Raw genomic sequence first — 19,793 nt, 5'->3', positions numbered from 1 at the left:
TCATTTCACGTGAAAGTAGGCCTTTGCACCGCTCCACTGTATATAAGTCACTGTAGTCTGTCCCACGACAATACAGCTTTAATGAAATGCATGCGGAGGTCTCTAGTGAATGTCAGGTTGAAACTAAGGACATAAAATAAAGAGACGACACTGATTGCAATTAGGTCCATTGTCTCCCATTTATATGGTTATTTTGTGGTGCCACTTGCAGCCTCTTCGCGTCAAAGTTCTCACAGTCAGGTTGCCACTGGAGCTGCCGTAGCCTCCTCTGGCAACTATCTGCTAACAAGGTTCATCTCACTTGGGTGACAAAGCTGCAACAGGAGGGTCAGGCTGAAGGGAAGGGCCTATTTCCTTGAGCTGAAACACAGCATAGCTGCAGGGCCGGAGTTTCTGTCCATCCTGTGATCTGTTTCATGTTTTGTACTTGTTTTCACTCATTCAGATGGTGTGAAAAATGTCAAAGGTCAAAGTGTGGAATGGGCTGCTGTCATCCTCTAAGTCACCGAACCTGGTCGACTTCCAGCCGTCCATAAACAAGACTCGTTTTTAAAGTATTTCTATTCATGTCCCATCAAGAGACAACCTTTTTAATGGAATTTTTGTGACTGTGAGAGAGAGAGTAGGTGCCACAGATGATAAGTTTTACATGTATTATGAACTATGGGAGACAGCTTTGAATTTAGTTTGATGTGGGTGTGTGTATGTGTGCAGACGAAAGAATCCACATGAATGAGAATGCAACGATATCACTTTTTGTGGTGCTTTTACTATGGAGGGGGTGTGTATCAATCTTTCTGTGTGATGATGGGGTTAGATAGCCCCGAGACCGTGGCCTCTGGTGGTGACACTGTTACAGCTCAAAGACTATCAGGGGTCCAGCAGCTGAACTAGAGCACCGGTGGGCTCTGTTCACATCTAGGCTCTTATCTATCCTCAGATCAGATTTTTCTCTTCATCAAAGCACCGTCATTATCTCAAACTCTCATAGCTAAGATAGTTTTTTTCTGTCATTATTGTTTCTCAAGAAGCACAGATGGCCTCAGCAGTTTTTCAAAGGAATCAAAACATTGGCCCAGTCTTGTTTTTTTTTTTTTTCTTGTTTAACTTTTTTTCATCCTGTGAAAAAAAACAAAGCCCAGGCTTGCGCAACTTATCCATGTTCAAAGCACGCTAGTAGATTTGAACATTTTAGGTAATCTGTGACAGTATGTTCTTCTGGATACGCACGAGATTGTGAAGAAACTGCATTGTTGATGTGTTGATATTGTATGAAAAACTTCCAACTGTTCATCAAGCCAACTTGGTCTCATTTTTGTGAAGTGACCTTCTAACACAAATCATTTTGAGCTTACAGACCTCTTTAAAGTAAAGCTGGAAAGCAACAAGCTTCTTTGGCCTAATGTTTGATCACCAAGATGACGAGTCAAGGCCCAAAGGTAGTAATTTGTGAAAAGCCCTGAGATTTTAACTTTATTATGAATATGTTTAATCCTCATAAAAGACAAAAGGTACATTTTATCTAGTCTTTGCTATTTTTTTCTATGTGTGTACAAAGGTGAGTGTGTATTATGTAATGTCACAATGTTACTACAAAAGACACTAGATACAGATAATAAAAGTTTGGAGATTGTTCATGCACTTCATTTAAGCAGTCACACACTTGCCATGCCATAAAAAGACAAGTGACTTTTGAGCAGCAGGCTTTAGCATGCATCACTGATCTCCTGCTGCACTTCCAGGGGGTGATATTTTAAATGTCCACAAGAACAAGAAGCTTTGGCAGGATGTGCGTGATGTAAATGTTGCCACTAGAATGTGTGTGAAAGGCTCTCTGCAGATATTGCAGCTACCAGTTCGGATTGTATTTGTTGTGCACACGTGCAACGCAGCTCTGTCAAACACTGCCGTCCACGGAGGCGCTCAGAGAGGTCAAAGCTGTCCTTGCGTGATTGACATGTGGTGGGCGTGAACCCGTTGGCTTCTTGAGCAACAAGGCTGCGGCCTTTACAAATAAAAAGTGGCCTCAAACCCACTCTTCAGGAACGCATGATGACCCACGTGACTTAATGTTTAGTCCATTGTTTTTTTTTTCAGGCTATTGGTTGCACTTGAAAATAAAAGTTGTGTTATTGATAACCGAAATTGGATTATGTTCATAGATGGTACAAGTCCTTTTATGTTGCATTACAGACCAGAACTGATGAACTAAACACTGACTCTAGAGGGGACTGTCAACTTTATCTTTGTAGCTGCCAGTGTTATTGCTCCTGAAGGACTAAGGTAAAATGAGCAGCACTCATCTGTTTTCAGATGCATATATTTGTATATCATCTGTTTCCCTCAATACAGCACCAAAGCGTTAATTTTACACACAAACTGTCCTCATCCAAGGGCTTCCCTTTGGTTGATCAAAACTGGAAACGTCATGGTGAAAGTCCAGGGAGAATTGTACTCTTAGTGCTCTTTTTTCCATTATTTTACTTGCCCTTTTGGCCCTCATATTTAAGGAAAGTGAAAAAAACAACATATTTTCAAATGACAAGTTCAGTCATTTGCTTTTTTTTTTGGAAATGGTGTTTTATTTTGATGTTACAGAGTTAACTTTTTTGAATTCTACTACAGGCAGCAAGACAAACAACGCTTCTGTGTAGTCAATGAAAAAAGAAACAGAGATGAGGTAAAAAGGCTACAGTGTTACAAGTCAGAACACTGCTTCAAAAAACGTATTTCTGCAAATATATACTTTTACTCACTAATATATACATGGCATGAAATAAATAATTATAAAAAAAACCCATCAAATTTTAGAAATTCATAAAAATGCAAGACAAAACTTTGGATTTAAAAGACAGAACCATGATGTCCACTCAAGCAGTCACTCATATATAAAGTGTATAGCCACGAAGGCAATATAAAAGATCTTTCTTGGATGATGGTTGCTTTGTAGTTTATTAAAGATGACTTAAAAGGTCAATGTGGTCATGGCTGTTTATTAATTTTTCAGTCATGATTTAATGTAATCACGGAGGGTAATAACAACTCCACATATCTGAGACATACAGTAGCGTCACACTGGCTGTAAACATGAAGTCATGAGAAACATCACACATCTCTCCACGGGGAAGACGGACAGTGATATGGTCTCAGCTTTCAGTAGTTTTTCCACATAAATAAATATGTTTTTGCATTTTCTTTGCAAATTAAGAGAGAGAGCATGTGTAATTCTTTTGCACAACATTGGCCCTGTTCTGGCCAACATTTGTACTGTATGTGTGAATCATCTGAGATATAAAAGGGTTGAAAATGAGGCCCAACTGGGATTGTCCGCTAGTTCCATATTGGATCCATGTGAATACCAACTTGGGTTCACTTGGGACACCCATTTTGGGCCCGTGTCCATTCATCACCTTCATACCTGAGCATTATCATTGCGAGCAGTTCACATGGAGCCCATGGACAAGCCCACATGGGGCCCTATTGATCAGCCCATATACCTCAGATGGCTCCCATATAAAATGTTGGCTGGGGAGGAACAAAACACAACAAGAATGGATAATAAAAAAAAGAAATCAGCAATTTCAAAAACACAATGACAGACCAGATACCACATCAACATCTTACAAAACATCTGTCCATTTCTTTCCTATTTTCATCCTGTTTACGCTCACTTAAGCATCACCAGTCACCCCATCAAGCATCTTTTTGGACTGTGGGAGGAAGCAGGACTACCTGAAGAAATCCAGTGAAGACACGGGAAGGAAATACAAACATCACACAAAAAGTTCCCAGCTGAGATTTGAACCAAGAACCTTCCTGCTCAGCGGTGACAGTGCTAACAACCACAATACACTCAAGCGCAACATTGAAAGGAAAACATAAGAAATACATATGATGAAATTATATTATGTTCCATCTTATGAAATGTTGTTCTGTTTTGTTTTGTCTCATTCTGTTGTCAATAATTTGATATGTTTTTCTTTTGTGTTAAAATGTATTACGTGTCTGGTTTTACCATCATATTTTGCTCTACCACGTTATGTTTTGTCCCTCTGGCCCCACTGTATTGCCCCGATGTTAAGCATGACTACAAACTTAAAGGCAGCTATAACATCAAATTAAATCCTATTTTGGTCTATTTGATTAAATGAAAATTACATTATGCAAGAATTAGTCAGACTTCACATTTTTATCAAACTACATTATGACATGTCTTTCACAGAAAGAATCAAAACATGCAAAGAATATACATATAACACAGACAGACGAAGCCATACTCTATGTAAGGACACACATATGCATGTTATCTTAGCAGCGTTAAAATAAAAGAAGTGGTGATAGTCCCAGTGATGCTGCTTGTCGTTTAGTTTGGAGAACAAGAAGCCACAGCTTTGAATAATAACATACACAGGTTTTGGTCATTATTTTACAGCATCTGCAAATGATACTGCATTATCCAGAGCTTATGTTTTATAGTGTTGTGTTTGCCATTGTTGTCTTTAGTTCCCAAGGAGCACACTGCTGTTTGATCAAATTTTAAACAATGTTATATGTGTCTGAAGGAAACAAAAAAAAAAAAAATCTTACAAGAAAACCCCTTTTTAAATAGCCGTTTTCATTCCATTGAGTGACATGACACATTGCTAATACTGTTAAAAACAAGGACAACATGCTTCATTTTTCTCAGCAGGATACAAGTGGTGACCTTGCAGACTTAGTTACAGCTCTTTGACCATCACAGACTCGGATTCTTTCCTTTTCTCGTCTTTGGTCATGAATCTCAACGTTGTGTTTTTTCTCATTATGAAAAGCTATAAGTGTTTGGGGGAATGTGCAGACCGTGGATTATTTTTCTTTCGCTGGTGTTCAGCTGGCGTGGCTCATGTCTACTCTTAGACAAAGTTTAGTCATTTAAAGCAGATATTAAATCGTTAGCTTAAGAACGTGAGGATATGTAAACACATTACAAGAAATAACTACATTCACTCAGGTACAAGTGCATTCTTACCCAAACGTCAGTAACACTATGAAACACAAACTCACTCACTCAACTGATCGCGTTAGTTCTCAGATATGCAGTAACACGCTAGTAGTGTGCTGGAGGCAAATGCATGCTGTTGAGCATCTGATCATGTAATCTGCTTAGAAATCCATTTGTGGCAAAAACAAGTGATGATAAAACATTAAAGAATGTTCATTTTCGATCAAATGTCACTTCGCTTGTTTACTCCACAGACTTGAAAGCATCAGCAGTGCTGTACTAATCTGAACAAGAGCAACTACTAAGAATAGAGAGAGAAAAGAAAATCACCAATATGGTGTTTGTCAATTTGCCAGCAGTTCTCCTTTTGTACATCAGCACATCAGAAAGCTTTTTAGTCATTGCTAGAGATATCAGCATTACTGCCGTCATCACCTCCATCAGAGTTTATGAACGGCTCTCTCAGATATCTGCTCAGCTGCTGATTTCGGCAAGACTGGCTCTTTGTAGCATCGCGGCACAAAACACAAGGCTGTTGTGTGTGTTCACTGACAGTTTAGACAGCTTTAAGCAGTTCTTTTAGGTAAAAAAAACCTTATATTTGTTCTTCTGCCCACTCAAGTTTTTTGGTGAGAAAGGAGGAAAACCTCCACAAGTCTATTTGCAGGTGTGCACGTTGTAGACTCTCACACACTCCTGACAGCTGACGTAGCAGCACCAGTGGAAAATACAGTGACACTTCTCTTTTCTCTTCTCAGTCCGGGTGTTGTGGCCTCTGCCGCAGCACAGCAGGTCACACCCATCAATGCCGTGGGACGTCAGGTTGCAGATGCGATCCCGGGTGCCGAAAGAACCGGTCTCAGGATTGGGGTCGCAGAAATTGGGCGAGCTTTCGTAATATACCAGGTCGCGCTCTGTGGGAGGTTTGAAGTAGTTATACTTGGGCCTCAGCGTCTCCACCCAACCACGCGACTCCTTGTGTTTCTCCACCACCATCTCAGACGCGCTGTCATACTTGTCCTTCATGTAGTCACCGATCACTCTGAAGTCAGGCTGAGACCACCAGCAGGTCTTGACCTCGCAGCTGCCCGAGAGGCCGTGGCACTTACACTTCAGGAACATGTTGTCATTGAGCGACTGAGGATTTAAAAAAGAAGAGCTGATGGTATTAGTAAAAACATCAGAGAGTAGTGTATACTGCTAAGAGAATCTCAATAAAACTCACCATTCTTCCTGCCTCGTTGTTATGGCGGTTCATTGCAGAACGTGCGTCGGGGCGATTCTCTCTCGCGTCGGCGAACTCGCGGGACACCATGCTTCCAAATTCCACATCCTCGCTGCAGCCACCCCACTTCCAACCCTCACCTGGAGGCCCCTTGTGTCGCGTGTCACATCCACATATGGTGGCCGAACCCTCAGCGCAGGCACGTGTCACTGCAAAGGCCACTCCCGCCGATGCAATGGCGTGAACAAAAGCCGACTCTCGAGTGGCTGGGAAGAGAAACATAGAAATCCGTAAGACATTGGAAAATAAACACCTCAGGGGAAGAAAATAACTAGGGATTGTCCCTTGAGTGATGTGCATAATTCTAGGATTACATTTGTAGAGAAGTTATTTCTACAATTAGTAATAATGATGTCAGTCAGCTCTTTTTATGTGGCCGAATGCCTTTGTTTAGTATGATATCAGCATTAAATAAATATATCACGGCATAGACACATTTTCACGTGCTGAGGTTTCATCTATAATATTTTACTAGTGTGTGGGTTCACTCAGCCCAGACATCAATCGCACTGTCTCTGAATCAGGCCAGCAAGGCCTCAATGTCTCTGTCTAACATAGCAAACTGATGACTCAGAGGGATCAGGATCTTCCACAGAGATGAGAGGAAGAGACAGGCCTGACAGGCCTATAATTAAGAGACTCAATTAAGCTTTTGAAAGGTTAGGAAACAACCTCACACTGAGGGGACAATGCACATCATGGAGATGTGTCTTCAGTGACCAGAAACCATATGTATTCCATCTTGAAGAAAGTGTATACATGATTGGAGGGACTTTTCTAGTATCTTCTAAGCTGCTTTAACTGATTTCATCAGGACATAGAATGCATACACTCAAAATATACTTTTGCAGAATCAAAGCATGACAAGCAAAAGAAAGCAGGAGTCAATAGCAAATAAAAACAATTAAATAAAGAAGTGGTTAAGGCTCATTAGCAGAATCTGGGATGGTTTTTTGTGCACGTGTTCAAGAGTGTCTGACAAAAACAGAGTACACATCTGCCTAAAAGAACAAAAAGGGAAAGAATGAAAAAAGAAGAAGGTGTATAAAGCAAAAGGGAGCAGTCACTCCTCCCTTACAGCAGGTTCCAACCAGTTTGAGGACTAAAGGGCATTAGAAACAATGATGCAAGAGAAAAGGTCTACTGACATCCTCTACCTCCCATTTCATACAGTTACTGTATGTGAACAGGATTACTAATGTTCACATCATGAGCAAACTCAAGGTCTGACTCCTCAGATCCTCGCACTCCGACTTTATCTTTTTTAATACAGTCTTACTTTTTTCAGAAATGAAAGACGCAAAAGTACATTAACTGTAAACGGAAAAACAAACACAATACAAAATAAATAGGAATAAATCAGATGATGAAAGTCAGATAATACTTCTATTTGATCCATTACTTGGCTTTCAGTTTAGTTCAAGTGGAATTCAAGTGAGCCCGTCATTGGTCTTAATCACCTTTAAAAAGTATGACAAATATCGACCCACAACTTTTCACGCATCTCTGATTGGCAAAGAAACTGAGGTGGAAAGATGAAAAACATTTTTTTTTAGCAATAAATGATCAAAGGTAAAATATTGTGATAAATAAACACTTTGCAGCGTCTGAAAGGTGACCTATACTCTAGTTGACCTTGTCTTCATTGTTTTATTTAGTGTTCAGCCCGCATAATTAAGAAAAGTAAAAAAATAAAAATAAAATAAAAATAGTCAGATGTATAAATGACGCTTTGCTACTGTATTTAAAGCTCTAAAATTCTTATTTATTTTGCAGGGAACTACCTAATGTGCTCTAGTTCTAAGCTGATTAAATTTACCCTTTGTGCCTCAATATGGAAAACAAAAATTAGAGCGGTGGTATATGATGCCATATGAGTCACATGGTATTTGACCTACACCAACGAATTGTTTAGTGACAGCACAAAGCAATAATCTAAAACATACTTTGTTCGTGCTACTTTAATACTAAAATAAATAAATAATAACAATACGTTAATGAGGGAAAACCTAATTAGTCTACTGCTGATATCTCGTGCTTTTATTTATCATGTCATGAACATCTTGCACTAAATGCAACTGTTATAACATCTACTTCACCTGGAAACGCCATCTCCTATATCACTTCCACAGCTTTTCTTATTTTTACAACCAATTTAAGACCACTTTTTCTCGGACAATGCTCTTCCACCAAACTTCGCCAAAGCCTGACAGGCCAAGTGGTCCCTACAACCTGCTGGGGGGGTTGAATCCCCTATTGTGCTGTCACTGTCACGCTGTGTTAGTCCCACAATGGGCCCAGATATTTTATATGAAATTTGCCCTGGCTAGTGATTAGTGGGGACCAAGTTAAGTCATAGCAACAGAGAACTATGCATTAGCTGAACCCTGCTTGTCGGCAGACAGGGAAATCCCTATTCAAATGGTTTAATAAAACAATCTAAAGGGCGTGTGAATGGGGAAAAGCACTTTTTCTCCTGCTTAATCTCATGGTTGCGAAGATATTGTGTTCTGAGCAGTGCCCAGCAGGGAGTGGGGCTAAGGTCCCCCCATCAACTCCATTTACCACACCCCTTCTTTCTTTCTTGCCTAGAGTTAATGATATACTGGTGTGCTTGCTTCCCTCCCCCAGGATGGACAGACATACGTGTCATGAAAAGGAGAGACCTCTTAGCTCATCCTAAATAGTTACACTTTCCCATCCTCAGGTCATAGGTCATAACCCACATCTCCTGACCTCTTCCTGGTCAGTTTAGCTGGAACTTGTTGATTTAGGTTATAGTTCCTGGTATACAAAGCCTCCATCAACAGGAAACAGAGGCTAGATAAGCCAGTTTCATGCTTTACATATTTCATAATAGGAGTTTGCGATCCATTTCTTTTAACTCAGTGATTTCATTCAGACTGGACGTGTCTCTACATGTATGGATGGCAACACCTGACATTGTGAATGTCCACTTTCGTGGCAAAAATTGCCGCCACTAACTTCATCATATGACTCACAAACTGTTGTCTGATTATACCCACAGAGGTAAGTAGGTTTTCTGTAAATAACAAGAAGGCCAAAAGAGCTCTAGGATCGGCCATGCAGACTAAGAACACCTGCATAGCTTTCTATCCCCTTTCATCACTGCCAGATTCCAGCAGTACATGTTTTGACACTTTAGTTAATGTAAATTAATGAGTGCTGATGCAGATGTAGCCTGGAGGCATGGCTTGTGATTTGGGGTGTGGTGAAAGATAGAAATTTAGAGAGCTTCAGATCATTTGTGAGGAGAGAACATAAGAAAGAATGTATCCATTTCAAAGGCAGGAGCTGCTTTACTCTTTATGAATGTTTGCAGGCGGTCAAGCAAGTGTGTGACCACAAAAGCCGTTCATTTCTGAGGCTTCGCCAGTGATCAAAACTGTTTCCCACAAGAAAAAAAACAACAAAAAATAAAAAAACTGAAACTGTTCTCAGATTCCCTTAAAGGGTCACATCTTTTGACCCCCCATGTTAATCCATCTGTCCTCTTTCTGTATTATCTATCTATCACAGTTACATTGGATGAGCGTTTCGGTGCACCCTGGACAGGTCGCTAGTCAATAGGTGAGCTATACAGAGGCAAATGTAACAAACAGCCCTCCACGATCACACTCACGGACAATTTAGAATCGCACAGGAGAACACGCAGCACACAAAAAGCCCTGAGTCACGATTTGACTCAGAAATGTTTATGGTGTGTGACGACAGTGCTAGCCATCACACCCCTGCACTGCTATATTCATATATTCATATACATACATATACATATATATATATATATATATATATATATATATATATATATATATATATATATATATATATATATATATATATATATATATATATATATATATACATTCTAATGTTTGTGGTGAAGCTGAGGTGGTCACGGGCAGTGATGGGCTAACTCAGAGTAACTAAGCCTCTGACACAAATAAAGGTGCCTAACCTTCTTTTCTTTGCTGAGCACAATAAAAGCAGGAGGAAACTGACACACAACACTATGAACTGCAGACAAACAGACACCACTGGGAACAATGGTCCTGTTGCACAGACAAACACCAGCATCAATCAAATCCAATGAAATGGAAGCCCTCTCCTACTAAGCCCTATCAAAGGCCTGTGAGCCCCTGAGCCACTTTCCTTGGCCTCTTACAAAGGCACTTAATCCAGTCACTTTGACCTCTCACATTATTAAGGGCCAGAGTGACCCTAATCCAATCAAAATGATTTACTAAAGCCCAGTAGTTGCCTTCTCTTTCCAGTCAGTACCACTGCAATTTAGACCTGGGAGGGGAGGCAATGGGAAAGACTTGGTGGCATTTTGCACCACAATGGGGTTAGGATCGAGAACCCCTATCGTTGGCCACCTACTTGAGCTCAAGCCTCTTCTATCAACTGGCTCAAGAGTTTATTAAAAGCAATTGCCCTGAGTGACCTCCAGACCCCCGTGTTTGCATCAATCTTCAGTAAACTAGGTGACAAGTTTAGATCCCTATCCCCCAACCACTATGTGCACCACTCAGACTCAGTTCTGAAGAGTGATCAATAAATAATCCCAAAGAAAAACTAATTAAAAAAGAGGAAAACACTTTACTTGATCCTTGGTGAGCATGCGCATTTAATAAAAAGATCAACAGCTCCGTCACATCTGTGTGCTTGTTACTAAGCTGGTTATCTTAGCTCCACACTCAAACGGGAGTCAAATACTAAAAAAAGATAGAAGAAAAAAGAAAGTAGAAAAGAATGCATAACTTTAAGACTTTGCTTAAGGTACATTCTAAATTAGCATGTTTGTTATCTGAATGCAAAAACAGCAAATTGTGCAATTGATCAATCATATCAGTAAATGTTTACTGTCTCAAAACATACGAACAAAATAGTTGTGTTATCTCCCCTTCCCCAAAAAACACCTTAAGCAAGCATCAACAAAAAAAATGTCATTCTGTCTGTAATCCTTTTATCGTTTTGGTTTTAGTTTTTCAAATAAAGACTTGGACAGCGGGGATTTCTGAAGCCTACGGTCACGATTGGACACATACCTGAAAGCCACTATAATCGGATGGGGAAAGCATGTTCTGGAAGTCCTCTAATTGTCATTCCGCTTCAATTTTTTGTGTCAAGTAACTCACTGGAAAATACGGCAATCACAAGGGGATCCCCTCCCAAAGAAAACTCCAACAAGACAAAACTCACATGACTTAGGCTAATTCTGTACACTATTTCATGCATACGGGCCCCTCAGAGCTTGTTCAGTTTCAAGTCTGTTTAAACAAGGATTTGAATCAGCGTAATGAATGATGCATGCAGGGAACGCAGCTTTTCTACTGCAAATATAAGACAAAGAGCATATAGAATAGTTAATGGAAGAGTTCATCAGAAGAGAGATGCCATAAGTCACTTTTCTTTCTCTTTGTGGTAAGTGGTTTGTAAAACAAAAGACTTCTAGGAACTTTGTTGAAGGTATACCATACTCAAACACAAATTAGCGGGTACTGGGGTGAGATGGCATAATTAAAACTCCTACAAAGTGTAGGTACAATCTTACACGGGATCACACACAATAGAAGATGTGTTATAATGTGACTCTTAAAGACTTATCTATTTTGTTGTTTGTTGAAGAAAACGCTGCTCTAATCTCGTGCTTTTACTCCTAATGCGGTATTCTGTATAACAGCAGAGCCTGTTTACAGAATGCACAAGAAACTGGATTTGTTATGTCTCACATAACCTAGGTAACAACAACTTTGCAAGATTGCTGGCTCTGTTTTATGTGAGATGGAGCAGAGTTTCCTCTAAGCTCATAGTTACCAGGCAGTCTGCATTCTTATGCGAATTCGACCAGTGAGAAGATGTTTAACTAAGCTAATGCTAACTTACCTAACGAATGCTAACAAATTAATCTATCTGGAGGAGAGAAAACATATCACTTGCAATATTCCCTGCAGGTCTCTAGGACACTGACTGAGTTGTAAATGATTTCCGCCCACAATACACCACTGTAATATCACATGGCCATTAATGCTCACTGGGAATGTCTGCACAAGTGAACACAGGCTGAAAACTCTACTAGAAAACAGCTTTTGTTGCAAATTGCCCTTTCCTCCTGCATCAGTTTTAGAAAATGCAGACCTTCGACGTGTTACAGCTGTTACCAGCGACAACAAACTCAACAGCGCTTCCTGGTCTGTCTTCACATTGTTGTTTAGACTGTCATTAAGGCATGTCTTTGGTGATGTTAACGTGGTATAAGCTTGGTGAATCATACATGGATATGTGTCGACCTAGAAAAGCAAATATGAGTCGATGCAGCTATGTCATTTCCACATACTGTCAGTTTTGTTCAGTCACATTAACTCATGACAGTTTCAGCTACAAACTGAAACAGGACCTGCAGTGGATCAAAACATGTTTGTTTTGGTGGATAAAATTCATTGGAGTGTTGTGGATGCCAGGTGTAACCATAACAAATGTTTTATGTCACGAAACGAAAATGAATTGTTGTGGATGTAGTCTTCATCTCACGAAAAAATAACTTGATTGATTTGTGGCCATGCTGATCGTTCTCCCTGTTAATTCATGCTAATGGACTAATAAGTAATAGATGATAACAGCATCTTCAACACCCTTTTGAAATACTCATGAGAGGACTGCCACATCAGGTAGGGTAGGGTAAGTGATTTCCAAATGACATCATGTTTGTTGATATTTGGGTAAAACATCAACAAAACATGGAGAGCTGGTTCCCAGCATGACCTCCTATCACGGTTGACTATTGTAACTACTGCGTATCACGTTACAATCCTATGTCACATGTCAACACTGATGAAATTTGCTCACAGAGCCACTGTAGACATCATGGCGGTGCTGACTAAAAGATTTAATAAATTAATAATGGAAGAGAAGACAAAAGACCAAACAAAAGTAAATTGTGGACTGGGCACAAAGTGGTTTACCTCCAGGCCTCCTCCTCTCTAGAGACTTGCTGAGCCAAATATGTGAAATTTTGTTTGCCCTGCTTTCAGCTCAGACAGTATAATAGCATAGTGCATTAGAATATTTAGTTTTTATTTGTCCACCATTACCAGGTAACAATTCCCATCCCCATCGGAAATACACACAAAATGTTGTGGACATGTGAACGTGTATCAATGAAATGCAACCCCTTGAACGTCATATTGGGTGAAAAACAAAATGTGATTTATCTCCATCAGCATAAATCCCTTAGGCCCATCAGTCTATGTGATAGAACTCACGTAGATGCAATGCAGGACTTTACCTTTATCTAACACCGGCCCAAAGATGGCCAGATTGTCGTTTACTGTCGTACAATTCCAGCGTCGGCCTCTGAACTGGTGCTGACACTCCTGTATGCCAATCTTGACTCCTTCGGCCACACTGGGCATGATCTCCACGTAGTTCCGGCAGAAACGCAGCTGCTTGGGCACTAGACCGGGTATGCTGCCGCAAAGGATAGGTTGAGTACCCATTGATGAGTACTGGTGGCCCACTGCAAGTGACCTACGGGGCGAGAGGAAGACACGGTGTCAGTGCACTTTCATAATTATAGCTTATCTTCCTATCGCTCTGTGTCTTTATCTATTGATATAACCCCACGCAAGAGAGAGGTTAATTTCCCTCCTGGTGCAGTGTAATGTTATGTCTGAGTTTGCCTGTTTGTGTGTGTTTATTTGTTGTATCAGATGCAACCATTAAGTGTGCATCCTTTATCCCTTCAACTACCCTCCCTGCAGACACCTGGCCTTTGCGTTTACTGAAATTGCAGCCCTGCCACCGCTGTGTTTCTGTTTAAGATGAAAGTCCACATTGCATCTAGAGGTCTTCATAGACCTTAAGCTGACAACTTGGAGAACCGCACCTTGTTATTAACTGTCCGCACATTTAACAGGCCTTTAGCTTAGGGTAATAAGAGTGCAAACCCTACATTGAAACTTCAGAGAGTGTATTAAGAGTAACACGGACCCCCCCCACCCCCACCCCCAACCCCGCCCAGCCTCATTTTTTCTCTCTCTCTTTGAGGAAGGTGTTCTGAGATAGAACAAGTGCAAACTTGGTTCACTGATTACATCTGTCTGTCTTCATGCCTTTATGGCTTTATCTCCGTCTTGATTTTCCGTGTCCACTCAATTAGCACTTTTTGTAACTAGCAATCACAGAAATGAGACATCAGATGCAGTGGATGTAACTGAGAAAAGTTTAGCTGTATTTGGTTTGCACATCTGTACTTCTAAATGAAAGCATCAGCACATACATGAGGCTGATATTATTTGTAGAATCATCCTTACTTTTGTAATCATCTGATCTGGAAACAGTTGCTTTTTATCTTCCATTAAATACAGTTTAGTGTTTTATGAATGTATTTCATGAATCCAGAACAGGATGAAGAATGAAAAAACAAAAAATAAGTTGGTTGGATCCACACATTTTTTTTCTTAAATGCACATGAACCACTTACCTGAAGTGTTTACCTGCTTTGATAAGCTACTAAAGCCAATATTTTGACTGTTTCATGCTGTCAGAACAGCCAAACTATTTAATAGCATGGTTCCTATTATTATTGGCAATCTCCCTGCAGAGTAGCTGCAGAGAAGCTTCTTGGCAATCCAGAAAAGTCCTTGTTTCATGTCAACAGTCTGTTAAAGTGTGAAACACTCTGATCACCATCTTCTGACTGATACAGTATGTGCTCGCAAACACTTCCATGATGGCAGCTCCAGCGCAGGTGAGCAGTGCTTTGCTGCTCCTTTAACTCACTTTCTGCTGACTTGCTCTGTGTTGTTCAAGGACTAATAACTGATCACAAGATTACCAAATTCCTGACACTGGCCCACAGGCACTGTTTTTTTGTTAAAGCTTAGAGCCCGAACGAGCTCTACTCGGCTAAATGATCCGACTCAGATGGCTTCTGATGACCTTGAATACCTCAATGGAGCTTTCAAATTTAAATACTGATTTCAACCCATTGTTTGACCTATACATTTTTCTCATTTTTGTCAGGTGACAAAGTTTTAGAGAACCAGTGGTCGACCTGCTTTTACCATGTTCAATTTTCTGATCAAAAATGCAATTTGTCACATTGGTTTCAACAGAATCGGTTGGTTTATTTCCACAGACTTCTGAGCTCAGGTTAATCATAAATGAGACATACAGTAAGCAAGCAATGGCAAGTTGAAATGTACTCCAGAGGAAATCACATTTGTCTGATGCAACCATCAGTAAACAGGGGCACTCCTACAAATTGACCTCTTTTTGGCCTTTGTCAATCCATGTAGCCTGAAGCATGTCATTTCCAGCAGAAACCTGCATATCCCACACTGCTACAGACTTCTGTGTTGTTTCACACACAAAGGAAAGCTGCTGCATGTGACAGTTCATAGCATTCTATCAGTAGCTTTATATTCACATGAGAAAATGTTTCTTCCATCTGCTTGAAGTCATTCTGGTCATTCTGGACAAAATCATACATGTTTGGGCAACAAATAAAAAGATCCAGTAGGCTGTGCATGTACATGCTTTGAAGGATTTAATCAGAATGGATATCTCAATAAGTAAAACAAAGGCTTACCTGCAAGTTTGCAGAAAATCTAACAAAAAGGAGAAAAAAATTGTTTTGTAACTTAACTGGTATTTTTTATTAATAAAAGAAAATAATATGCTCCTCCAAATGAAGCCAAATATAAACCTAATCTTGATGTTGTTTATATCCAGCGGGAAGAATAAAGATTTACATCAACTCTGTCAATCTGTTCAAAAATTAATAATGAGGACGAGACTGGATTTTTTATCTGAAAGAGGATTTTATAATACATATTAAGTCCCCATTGAACTATAAATATATTAAAGTGGTTCCATATTCTGCTAAGGATCTGTCTTGTCTGCAGAGACAGGAAACATCTGAGCTTTTTGCATTGCTGAAAAACAATTTCCATGAATAAAAGTTAAATGCAACGGCAGAAAACAGTGCAGATCGATGATCATGTCAGCTATTAGCTCCAGCTACTGGGAGTAACTACATTTGTCATCTGATTTGAGCTTCCAGAAACACTTGAGTTTGCTCTTTAATCATGACTACCTCTGTGAGGGCCAATTTGCGTGAATTTCTGCCAGGTCTCGAACCCTCTCACACAAAATCATCATGAGTCAGTACGTTCTGTGGCTGTCTCGGTGTGGCTGAGTAATCCTTTGCCACCTCTTCCTGTGTTAGGAAATGGTCTATGAGAGGAGGCAGGGCAAGCTCCACATGGTATGATTTATGATTTTTCTTTTTTTCTTTTTTTTTTGGGGGGGTGGGGGGGGCATATAAAGAACGTTGTTGTTGGATACCAGCTCTAACAACCATTTAAAGCTAACTACTGGTATTCTATGTGTTGTGTGGATTTTAGGTATTTATTGTGTGGTCTTGACTTTAATCTCTTTAATTCCTTTGAAAAAATCCATTTATCTTGTCAGACCAGCTTTCCTACATATAATCTACCTCAAACTATAACTGATTAAGTTTTAAGGCTAATATGGAAAACAGTTATATCATATATGTGTATATGACAATTAATTTCTGTCTCAGTACATATTTTGTCCCTCTAATCTAACTGTATCCAGCACATGTTTAATGCATATTTCAGCAAGCCCAAGCAGGGTGCCTTAGAATTACCACTTTACTTGTGGGCCCTGAGGCCTTGGAGCTGACTTTGACATCAAGAGAATATGTTTGGGAAAAGGAATGTGCGGCAAGCTTTCACCTCCAGGTATTTATCTTCTAAGGTGGGGTGGACTAGGGAAGGAGGCGGTGGGGTGGCGGGTGCAGCGAGGCTATGTCATGGCAGGTCGAGAAGAGACAGACATGAACCTGCTTTAGTGTAGATCTGAATCCCCGCACACACTACTGGAGCTGCACAGGCTGAGTGTGTTGCACCTCTGAGGACCACTTGAAGGGAAGTACGGCAGCTTCTGTCAGCAAAACATCCCTGGCTGCTTTTCACAGAAGCGATAGCTCCGAGATAACTGGCAGGCGGTTTGCAAACGAAGAGACAATGCAGGCATATTGAGTGTAATCCTAAAAGACCCATGTTATTTGAGTTGGGATGAGTTGCCATGAAACACACAAATACATCTTTAAAGTAGTCTTTAAAGCAGAAAAAAGGATCATTATTACGTCAAGGTAGCCAATTTGAATAGTGACTGCATGTGCCACTTTTGAATTCATGGACTGTTTGTACTGGTAGGAGTGATAAGGGAGCCAACCTGCCCTCATGTTTACCTGCTGCTCTTTTGCTCCTGTAGTTACACCCTCCTAAATCAAACGATTAATGCACAGGCTGGCTTGCTGCGAGATTGCGTTATGACATGGTGGGAGCCTGCTTTTCACTCTGTCATTCAAAAATGATTCTGCAAAGAAGAAAAAAGCTTAAAAAAAGATTCTAAGTGCAGAGGAAGTCAATGTCCCTCCTTACTGTGTTTGCAAGTGTGCAAGGAAAGTAACCACAAAAAGGACTCAATGTAGCATCCAACAACAAAAAACCCAAGCAAAAATCATAATTAATTGACTAAACATCCATAACTTTTAAAATAATAGCATACTAGTGATTGGATATTTTCTTTTACTTTCCATCTTTTGGTCCAGTGAGCTCAACTGTTTTATCAGGATTTCCTTCCAGCTGAGCATGTAATTAGTTTCCCATCAGTATTACCACCAGGGGACCAGTTAAGGGAAGCAGATTAAGGTCCACCCAATTTCTAAGCATGGCCAAATATTGGAATATTAGACATGAGGCATAATTTGTCATTTAAACTCTACTGTATGAGGCACTTGGGATTGTTATATGAGGTGTAAACTTTAGGAAAACCAACATACAGAAAACAAAACAAAACATACAACTAAAAAAACAAAAACAAAACAAAAAGTGGGTGCTAAAACCAAATCATACAGTATGTAAAACTATAGTAATAGGGGAAAAATATGCTAGTTTATCAGACATGTCATTTTTTTAACCTTTATCTTCATTTAAAATCTATTTAGGGCATAAGTATAGTGACTTGGTGCTTGAAAATACCTATAAAATGACCATATATAACAATATCATTTTCCAATAATTCTGATGTTTTTGTTTTATATTTAATAAATAAGGAACAAAAAATTAGGGACAATAACAGAGACAAATGTATCATATATATATATATATATATATATATATATATATATATATATATATATATATATATATATATATATGCTGCTCACTGCTCATGTCGGTGCGTCCGCTGACCTGACGCCCCCCTAAAGTCCCATAATCCCAGTCGTGGACGCGTGCGCGCTCATACACACCGAGTTTGCACCTGCTGTCCTCTGAAGGAGAAAATTGGGCCCCTTTCGGTCTAATAACGTCGTTCATGATGGAAAATGTCCTTGGTATTAAAATGACCATCAAATTCACGGAGAAAAGATTGTTTTAAGAGGCTGCGTCATGGTTTCTACCGGCTGGTTTGAACTTCTGCATCATCAGATCTAGTAATAAAGTGGCCAAGTGCTCCTCGCGTACAGTGGAGCCGGAGAGACTTTACCAGGTGTAAACTGACTCGTCCCGCCGCTGTCACTAAAGCAAAGGAAACAGCAACCTCTTAAACTCACACAAAAAGGGATCATGAGGTAACTGCTCAACATTTACGCAAAAACGACTCGATATTCTTTACGCGGGTGCAAAATGGAAATAAATAAATAAAACTTACCACCAAATGGGATAGCTGGCCATGACATGCATAAGCCCACAGAGCAGCAGGAAACATCCAAGGTATATCATCCTTAAAACTTCGCAAAAACTCTCCAGCAGAATGCCAACATGTGCGCTCATCCGCGCACAGAGATCTCAGCTGAAGAGTAAAGAAAAACAATATATGCTTACAATGATGAATTTCTTTCCCTTTCTTTTTTAATTTCTATCCTCCAACAATCAGAGGGAATCTCTTTCTTTCGCGACTTCTCGTGGCAGAACTCAGGAGCCAAATATTAAAAGTTAAAAGCAGCTTGCTTTTAGGACCCAATCAGCAGGTATTGCCAAAGGGGGAATTCTGATGATATGTTCCCTCTGTTGCCTTGTCAGTCAGTTCCAACTCAAACTGCGGAATGAGCTAATTTTAAGATGTGTTTTAGTGCTCACTGAGACTTGGTCGCATTAACATGCAGTGTGTGTGATATATAATGTTGTTTAAAGGAGAGAGGGAGGGTCCTCGGGATTTTAAATAGACATCGGAACCCCTGTGGATTGCGTAGCTATAACAACCTGTCCGGATTTCACTCCTTGGCTTGAAGCTTCTGAAATGCTGAAATAAATATGTGTGAATTGCTTGAGACCATTATTGAGGATTCCAGCCCTCTGTTTGTGCCTGTTTGTCATGAATGTAAGTGAGATGTTTAGAAGTTTTTTTTTCTTCTTTAGAACTTAGATTTAACCTACAGCTAAATGATTTTCAACAGAAATCCCTATT

General features: G+C 39.9%; 1 protein-coding gene across 1 annotated transcript; it reads right to left on the bottom strand.

Moving 5' to 3' along the window:
- Window positions 1-4,922: 4,922 nt before the first annotated feature.
- On the bottom strand, window positions 4,923-19,369 carry wnt3a (wingless-type MMTV integration site family, member 3A). The gene is made up of 4 exons (XM_061732465.1): window positions 19,038-19,369; window positions 13,576-13,817; window positions 6,207-6,472; window positions 4,923-6,118 (listed from the first exon to the last, which is right to left on the bottom strand). Exons 1-4 carry the CDS (start codon window positions 19,157-19,159, stop codon window positions 5,639-5,641), a joined length of 1,110 nt encoding a protein of 369 aa, XP_061588449.1. The 5' UTR covers window positions 19,160-19,369; the 3' UTR covers window positions 4,923-5,638.
- Between the last annotated feature and the right edge of the window lie 424 nt (window positions 19,370-19,793).

This window comes from Cololabis saira, chromosome 10, assembly GCF_033807715.1.
Source record: "Cololabis saira isolate AMF1-May2022 chromosome 10, fColSai1.1, whole genome shotgun sequence".
Taxonomy (NCBI): domain Eukaryota; kingdom Metazoa; phylum Chordata; class Actinopteri; order Beloniformes; family Belonidae; genus Cololabis; species Cololabis saira.
The sequence above is the reverse complement of the archived record's forward strand: the minus strand, read 5'-3'. Positions and strand labels throughout refer to the sequence as shown.

What these genes read in the sequence shown, in the direction of transcription:
- wnt3a (XM_061732465.1), bottom strand. Translation starts at nt 19,159, where the DNA reads ATGAGCGCACATGTTGGCATTCTGCTGGAGAGTTTTTGCGAAGTTTTA. An exon ending in GCCAGCTATCCCATTTGGTG is followed by an intron (nt 13,818 to 19,037) that starts GTAAGTTTTATT and finishes CTCGCCCCGTAG; the next exon opens with GTCACTTGCAGTGGGCCACC. An exon ending in ACAACGAGGCAGGAAGAATG is followed by an intron (nt 6,119 to 6,206) that starts GTGAGTTTTATT and finishes TTAAATCCTCAG; the next exon opens with TCGCTCAATGACAACATGTT.